Source organism: Fringilla coelebs, assembly GCF_963513975.1.
Source record: "Fringilla coelebs genome assembly, chromosome: 8".
Taxonomy (NCBI): Eukaryota; Metazoa; Chordata; class Aves; order Passeriformes; family Fringillidae; genus Fringilla; species Fringilla coelebs.
Window position 1 is genome coordinate 3,925,603 of NC_140066.1, and position 8,590 is coordinate 3,934,192.

The 8,590-nt window shown below is 51.7% G+C and overlaps 1 protein-coding gene across 2 annotated transcripts; it reads left to right on the forward strand.

Moving 5' to 3' along the window:
- Positions 1 to 8,590, forward strand: PLA2G12B (phospholipase A2 group XIIB; the record flags this gene model as incomplete). 2 transcript variants are annotated; one of them, XM_084210218.1, is made up of 4 exons in its annotated part: positions 1 to 235; positions 4,737 to 4,825; positions 5,946 to 6,111; positions 8,343 to 8,590. In XM_084210218.1, the coding sequence occupies 4 exons, from the start codon at positions 1 to 3 to the stop codon at positions 8,459 to 8,461; spliced, it is 609 nt and encodes a 202-aa protein (XP_084066344.1). In that variant the 3' UTR covers positions 8,462 to 8,590. The 2 variants fall into 2 exon arrangements, with proteins under 2 accessions (XP_084066344.1, XP_084066343.1); XM_084210217.1 differs by having other exon boundaries at positions 4,737 to 4,813.

The window sequence follows — 8,590 nt, forward strand, 5'->3', positions numbered from 1 at the left end:
ATGCGGCTGCTGCTGCGGGCAGCGCTCCTGTGCCTCAGCCTGCGCCTGGGGCACGGCTCCGAGCAGGCAGCGCCCGACGGCCCCGGGCACCAGGACTCCCAGGCGGGGTCATCCTATTCCGACTGGGGCATCGACACCATCCGGGATGGCTTTGAAGCGGTGAACAGCTACTTCGACTCCTTCTTGGAACTGCTCGGCGGGAAAAACGGAGTCTGTCAGTACCGCTGTCGCTATGGTGAGTGAACCCCACTGCTGCTGCCTCCTCTCTTCTCGCCTTTTCCCCTCTTTTCCTCTCCCCTGCGGCCACGAGCAGCTCCTCCTACCCAGGAGCTGTCCCTGGCAGTGCTCAGGGTCACAACTTCTGTGCCAGTGCCAGCACAGGGACACTGAACCCCATTCCCCAAGAGCAGCCAGCTCTCCGAGGCACCGCGATGAGCGCGCAGCGCAGCGCGGGAGGATGCGGCTTTCCCAGCCGGGGCACACACAGATACAGGGCACACACAGGTACAGGGCACACACACAGGCACCAGGGCACACACACAGGCACCAGGGCACACACACAGGCAGGGGAGGCTGAGCCCGCCGCCCTAATCTCAGCAACCTTCGGAGCGTCCTTATCCAGCAGCTGTGAGCTGGCCATTGCCGCGGGCTGGAGGAGGAGATAACAGCGGGACAAACCAGGCGGCACCGGGAGGAGCCTTTAGTGCTCAAGGCAGAAGGAGGCAGCTCCTGCTTGCTTTGGACTTCTCTCTTTGGTGGTTTACCAAAAAGGATTAGTTTGGTTTGTCTGGGGGCAGGATGAAGGCCCTCAGCGCCTCCCCCTCTCGGGGAGGGCAGGGCAGGGCACAGAGCTGGGGTGCACAGAGTCTGTGGGGTGACAGGGCCACAGGCAGCACCGGCCATCACCAGGGTACCTGTGGGAATGACCTGCTTAGGAACCAGCCAGGAGCTTTCCCACAAGCTGCATCCTCTCCTCAGCCTCCTCCTACAAGCGTCCCACAGCAACATCTTGTCCTGTCACCTCAGCCTGCCCAGCCAGAGCTGCCTGTCAGCCCCACAGCCTCGCCCCACACCCCTAGTGACCACCAGGGAAAGATGCTTGTGAGCAGAGGGATTTCAGCCCCTCTCCTCCCCAGAGCATTCTTTCACAGACAGACTCTGGGGAGACCCCCCTGACTCTGTCTCAGTCTGCATGGATCCCATGCACCTCCTGCTCCTCCCAGGCCAGCAGCCAGGGCACTGGCACAAAGAGATGCTGCAGGGCTGGGACCTCAGCTCCCTGCCAGGGGAGAAGGTTAAAATCACTCTGAAAGTTGCTGGGCTTTGTTTTGTTTCGTAAATAATGTCACAGAACCATAGAATAGGCTGAGTTGGAAGGGACCCATCAGGAGGATCACTGAGTCCAACTCCTGGCCTTGTGCAGGACACCCCAAGTCACACCCTGTGCCTGAAAACATTGTCCAGACACTCCTGGAGCTCTGGTAGCCATGGGACCATTTCTCTGATGAGCCTGGAAGTGCTTCCAGTACTCAATCACCCTCTGGGTGAAAAACCTCTCCCCAGCATCCATCTAATGTCTATATATGTGTGCTCCCCCTCCTGCCAGCTCTGCTCCCCAGGCCCCACACTGAGAACAAACAGGGAGCAGCAAGCCAGGAACCTCAGCCCCAGGCCATGTGTGTGACAGCCTCCTAAAGGTCCCCACCATGCTCCAAACTCAGAGCAGAAAGGGCCTTGCCCTCCTTAATGTAGAGACTGAAACCCCTGGCAGTGGCCTGGGACTGCAGTGTGGCAATGCTGATATTCAGAGCTGGTTTCAGGGAACCTCAGGACTCACCACATCATGCAGGAGTTATTGCTTTTGGACACATCCAGAGGGCTCTCCCTGCCTGTCCTTGTGGGAAGCTTCTCCAGAGAGCAGCACAAATCCCTGCTCACACCCCAGGAGCACCCTGCATCTTACAGGAACAGTGTTTTACCTAGAAAGGAGAACAAACCCATCGTTAGCCCAGTTCTCATCCTCTGCTGAACAGCTCATTAATCACTGCCTGGAGGAGGACACTTCTGAAATGCTGCCCACGTGGCTCCAAGGGGCTTGCTGGACCCTTCCAGGACCATTTGTCCTTGCTAATCTCTGGCACAGACATTGCAAACCGGGAGTGGAGAGGATGCCAGGATGCTCCCAAACCAGTGAGATCCAGTCCTTGCTCAGAAGGATGAACACAAACCATCTTTGTGCTGAATCAGGGCCTGATTGCTTTTTCTCCCCAGTCATGAAACAAAAATGATTCCTTCTACTTACTTTCATTTCAGCCAAGAGATACCAAAAATAGCTTATTTTGCCACAGTAAGGGTCAGGACTCACCTGTGATTGCCACATCCATCTTCAGCTGAGCACGTGGCTGTTCCAGCTGTAAGACTCTCCTGATTTTTCAGCAGCTACTGAGGTCTGAAAACAACCAACTTGATGGATGACTCCCTTAAATCAGGACATTAGGGTTATACTAGCATTTACTGGCAAATATTCTCCTGCTTACAAAATCTCACTGGGCATCTCAGGGGAAACAAACAGCCTGAGCTGGGAGTGAAGCCCTTGTAGCATCCTCCTGGCCAGGCAAGACTTCAGTGCTCTGCTCAGCATTTGGTCCTGAAGGGCTTCAGGTGAGGGGGCACCTGCAGGCTGTGGGAAAAGAGCCTCCAAAGCCAAGCCCTCTCCAGCAGGGCACACAAGGCTGGGTGTGTGCAGGCACCTCTGCTCCAAGCCTGCCTGCCTGGGGCACACAAACAGCAATGAAAGTGCAAGGAGCCCTGAGACCATCCCTTCACCCAAAAATACACTCAGCTCCCCTGCCAGTGTCCCAGCACTGCAGTGCCTGACCCTCCTGCATTGCCAGCAGCTGCTCCAGCCAGCTGGCTGCTTTCCAGCCTCTTGGAACACCTACAACAGCCTGGGGGCATTGAAATGCATCAGGGAAACTCAACTTCAGTTCTAAGGCTGTGGCAACAAGGCAGTGGCCTGAAATCTGTCTTCTTGTCTGTAAGGATGGGCAAGCAATAAATGATAACAGGAGCACTGAGTCAATGCTTGTAGAGAGGCAGGAATGCCTGATATTCCTGTTTTGCTTTTGCTTTCCTGTGACCTGCAAAACAAGATGAGGTTAATTGTGGTGTCTTGGACTTGACCTAGCTGAGAAAGAGTACAAAGGGGCACTTTATAAGTTTTAAAGCTCTCTTTTGCAGATGGGAGGGGACAGGTTTCCTACAAGGGCTTATCCTGAAGGCAATTTGATGCTTTGTGGATCAGCACAATCCTTATTTATGTGAGGGTTTTTTTTCCTCAGGACAGCTTTCCAGAACATTATAATAGCTGAATTGAAGATCTGGAAACACAGCTATTTTTTGGCTGGGAGCTGGATAATTCAGGTAGAACTGGATAACTGGATGATCTTAAAGGTCCCATCCAACCCATCTATGATTCTATGGTCTCCACATCCCCAAAAGTCTCACTCCTACTCAGACTTGCCATCTTACCCCATTCACTGTCAGTGTGCTGCAGGAACAGAATTTTTACAACCAATATTACAAGCAAGACACTCCAATTTGACTCCATCCTGCAAAACCCACAGTGGATTTTGAACTTTCCTCTGCCTCCTGCATCAGTTCAGGAACATTCGAATTCTGAGTCCCAGTTCCCACTCCCTTCCAAAAAATCATCAAGGCTCTTTTGGAAGGGGAAAATTGCCTGTTGGTATCTCACAGCTGGACAGCATTTCAGTTTGTTATTTATTTGTAGCAAATCTGTTATTTAAGCAAAACAGCTCTGGCAAAGTTGAATTGAGAGGTGCTGGGAACACTCCTACATGAGTCCCTCTGAGGTTTTTGGCTGCAAGGCCTTCCCAAGGGCACAGCAGATTTATGGCTGAATTAACCACTGGCATTTTAGGTACCTGAAGAGAAAAATGGGGAAAATGTCTTAAATAATTCCTGGTGCTGACAAGAAGCAAGAAGTGGAAATGGAGTTTAAAAGAACCCAACCCTGCCTTGAAGGGCTGAATTAGATCCATTTTATGTCTGTATAAATTCTCTAGCTGTGCTCAGGGAAGCAGAAACTTAACCCTTGATGTGACTGGCTTCAAGGCTCAGCTCACACAAGTTTTTTTTGGAGTATTCACACAGCTCATGTTTTCCCAGAGCAGGGACAGGACCCAGGGAATGGCTGGAGCTCTGTCAGGGCAGGGTTAGGCTGGGTAGCAGGAAAAGGTTCTTCCCCCAGAGGGTGGCTGGGCACTGAACAGGCCCCCCTACAAAAATCAGATTAAAATGCTGCTGGAAGGTACTGCTAGAGCTGGCTGCGAGCTGGACTCCTCCTACACTGGGTAAATAATTATTCACAGAGGGAGTTCTTGTTCCTTTATGCATATTAAGAAGCAAACTGAGGAAGGTGCAGAGATGAAAGGTACAGAAATGATTTGCAAAATGTGGCAGGGCATCACCATGGGCAGAAAATGGGCTGAGAAGACATGCAAGGTCTGGCACAGTTTGGGGGACATCCACAGCACACCAAGAACCCAAGAATGAGCTGAAGATGGAAAGAAACCCCCTTGCTGAGCTCGCAGTGCAGGCAGCAGTGTTTGGGGATGCAGACCAAAGGGGAGCTGCCTGTCACTCCTTGCTTTTTGGACCTAGTCTTGGGAAGATCAGCTTTCCTAACATTTGCTCTGTCTTTTCTTTCCCAGGGAAGGCTCCCATGCCACGGCCTCACTACAAACCCCAAGAACCCAACGGCTGTAGCTCCCATTTTCTGGGGCTCAAGGTACCTGAAAGTGTATGTAGTGTCCCAGCCACCAACCCCACAGGATGCAGCTCTCCATCACATCACCAGCTCATCATTCTGGGCAAGGAAAAGGCTGGGCTGGGCAGCTGGCTGACAATAACCTATGTGCACACAGCAACACCTGAGTGCCCCCTCCACACCCGCCCCTCCACCTCTTCCCACACTTTTTGCCTCTGCCAAGCACTGAATGAAACCCACAGGCTTTAATACTGCACCTGCTTGTTATCTTAAAGGCAATTAATGAACATATTGGAATCACCAGGAAAAGCCTTCCCAGGAGGCTCTCAGAGCAGGGATTCCTATTTAGCTCATGCATTATTGCTGCCCATGGAGCCTGCAGCAATTAGGCAGTTCCTGCTCTGACAACCCCTCTCCTTACAGCCCATTTTTCATGTTAGGTTTAATTCCTGAAACTCTATTTCACTGCAAACCTTGTGGGCATTTCTGTGGTGCCATCTCTGTACCCAGGCAATCACGAGTGCAATGAAGGAACGATACATCTCCTAAATTTTACATGAGGAAGGGCAAAAAGAGGAATAATTCATAACAAGCTAACAAGTCTAGTCTGTCCAGCAGACAGGCCTTCTGCCCCATCACCCCCAGGGTCATTAGCTAAGCTTACAGGGAGCAGAACTCCCCTGACCACACTGTGTTTGTCCTTGGCCTCAAGTGCATCTCTGAGAAATAAGGCATTAAAATATTTATGGCACGTTTATTAGGCCAAAAAGCAGGACCATGTCAGGTTGTGGGAAAAAGAGGAAAAGAGAAAAGGGGCCTTTGCCACTGCTGGCAAGGACATGGAGCTCTCTGACAAATGAAAACTAGAAAAAGGTCATGGAGGGGCTGTTTCCCACCTCTCTGCCAGATGTTGATTCCCTGGGACACAGAGAGAAGAGAATGTGATGTAGCCTGCACCACTGACACCACTGGGCTGCTCCCTCACCCTTCTTTAGATGGTGAGGGAGCAGCACACATTCCTCCTGCTGCCCTGGCTCTCAAGAACAGCTTCTGGAAAAGGAGCCAGCTGGGCTCTGCAGCACCTCACCCCGCCACAGCTGTGTGAGCCTGAGGCCAGGAGCCAGCCAAGGGACACCTCTTTTCTCTTTCCCAGCTAGACTTGGGCATCCCTGCCATGACCAAGTGCTGTAACCAGCTGGATGTTTGCTATGACACCTGTGGGGCCAACAAGTACCGCTGCGACGCCAAGTTCCGCTGGTGCCTGCACTCCATCTGCTCCGACCTCAAGCGCAGCCTGGGCTTCGTCTCCAAGGTGCAAGGTAGGATCCTGCCTCACATCCCCTGGCCAGGCAGCCCCTGCCTTGCCAAAAAAGAAGCAGCAGGGAGCAGCATCTCTGTCCTGCACTTGTCACAGGTGGGTGAGAACACAGAGATCTGCCCCCTCTGCCATGCACTTCTGTCCCAAGGCTGGAGATCTACGGTTATTTGCATTTAGAAAACATTACAATGTGTGGAAAAAACCACAAACAACCCTGGAAGTAATTCCTTCAAAACTTGGATGCACTCCCAGACAGTTCAAACACCTTCAGGGGATACCAAGAAGCCTTCCAGGGCCAGTGAGGCACACACTGAAACCTGTATGTGGCCAGGGACCAGCGAAATGGAGAGAGCCAAGGACAGGGCTCTGAGGGATCTGGTCACAGATAAGAGATGGTGATGGCACCAGGGACACACCAGGCTGGGGGTGGCTGAGCCACTGCAGGCAGCTCTGGATGGCTCAGAAGTGCCAACAAGCTCTAGTGATGTGCCAGCAGTTCAAGTGCCACCCTGGTTTTGCCCAGTTTAAGAAGCCTCAGCCTGCAGGTCTGAGAAGAGCTTTTTTGGTTACCTCTGCTGATGCCCTGCTCTAGGGTATCCTTAAATATGCATTTGTTTTCCAAAGGTGCAGCCTGATTAGGACACATGGGAAGTCTGCATGACACCAGTAGATGTCTGCAGATGGCTTCCTACCTGACCACAGATAAATGCATGGAAAGAATGCCCAGGCCAGCAAGAGAAATTGGACTGAGACTTAAGTGCTACAGGCTGAGCACAGCCAATCTTTCATGGTCACCCTTATCAACAGTTCCTCATGCAAGCCAGCTTCTTCCCATCTCTTCAGATTTTCCTCTTTTTCATATGGCTCTTTCTTGCTCTCTGCTTGCAGCAGCAAAGCAAGCCTAGATCCTAGGGAGTTAAGGTGGAGCAGAGCCCACAGTCCTGGGCTGAGCCACCTCTGGCAGGCAGGAGGAGATTCCTCCAGCATCTCTGTCCTGGTTGCTGTAGGGGGCACAGGTAACACCAGTGAATGTCTGAGCCATCCTCCCCTTGCCTTGGGCTCTACAGATCCTGACCCCAGTCCTCCTCCTCCACAGCCAGCCCAGCTCTTATCTGGCATCCAAAGCCTTGCTTTTCCCACTGACTCACCACAGGCTCTCCAGTGCCTGCCAGCTGAGCAGCCTCCTAGGGAACAGGAGCTCTGAGGTGTTTGGAGAGGCTGAGATAAGGGAAAACAGTCCCAAAGGCCAGGCTTTCCCAACTTCATCATGCATACAGCTATCAGTGTTGGTGCCAGTAAATAAACCCTAAAGATTTACTATTAACCTATTTACTTACTGACAAGCCCCTTCAGGATTGTTTTTTGGGATGAGGAGGGGCTAGCAGGCAGTCAGCTGCTCCAGTTGCTGTAGGATTTTTCATGCTGGCTGGCACCTGGCATCATAACTCCCAAAAAAGACCAGAAAGGTTGGTTAATAGTGGCTACAGGCAAAACTGAGAGGAGAAAGAGTAATGTGGAGGGCTCCTGGGAAATCTGTTTGGTAAACAGTGCTGTTTGCAGAGCCCCAGATGATCCATCATCAACCAGTAGGGCCTGAAAGAGGCAAGAAAGGAAAGGTTTAGGGGGGAGAGAAATTAGTGCCACCCTGGGGAGAAGATGTGGCCACAGCTCTCTTCACAGAGAGCAGCAGGCACAATTTTTTCTCTAAGATTTTTCCTGGGGAAGGCAGTGAGAAGCACAGAGAGAAGAAGAAAAAACAATTCTTATCTCTATTTACTGCTCTTGTTGTTTTGCACATGTGGAATATGTTATGGAGATTGTTTACCTAAAGTGATTTGTTAATTAGACACTGGTGAAGGTTGTTTTGATTCCTTGACCAACTGGATCTAGGTGTGTCCTGACTGGAGACAGTCACGGGTTTTTCTTTAGTATCTTTGTAGTATAGTGTTTCTTTAATACAGTTTTAGTATAGTATTAGTGTAATATAGTACAGCTTAATAAAGCAATTGTTCAGCTTTCTAAATCATGGAGTTAGAACACATTATTCCCTACATTGGAGTCACCCTGCATGGATAAGAAGAGAGAAGGGAACCTCAGGATTTATAAAAATGCAGAGAGAACAGATGACAGCCCACACTTCCAATGGCAAACCCCAGAGAGCTCAGAGCAGGGCTGGGGCTGGGGTGCTCGGGGTTGCCTGTCCTTACCTGGCCAGCCTGTCCTTCTCCACAGCCTGTGAATCCATGGCAGACACGGTGTTCAATGCTGTCTGGACCCTGGGCTGCCGGCCCTTCATGAACAGCCAGAGGAGCGCCTGCATTTGCAGCGAGGAGGAGCGTGATGAGCTGTGAGCAAGAGCAGCCTGCCAGCGTCTGTCTGCAGCACAGAGACTCCTGTCAGCTCCTGTCAGCCCTAGGGATGGGCACCTGAGCTGCCCCTCTGCAGCACAGAGACTCCTGTCAGCCTCAGGACAGGCACCT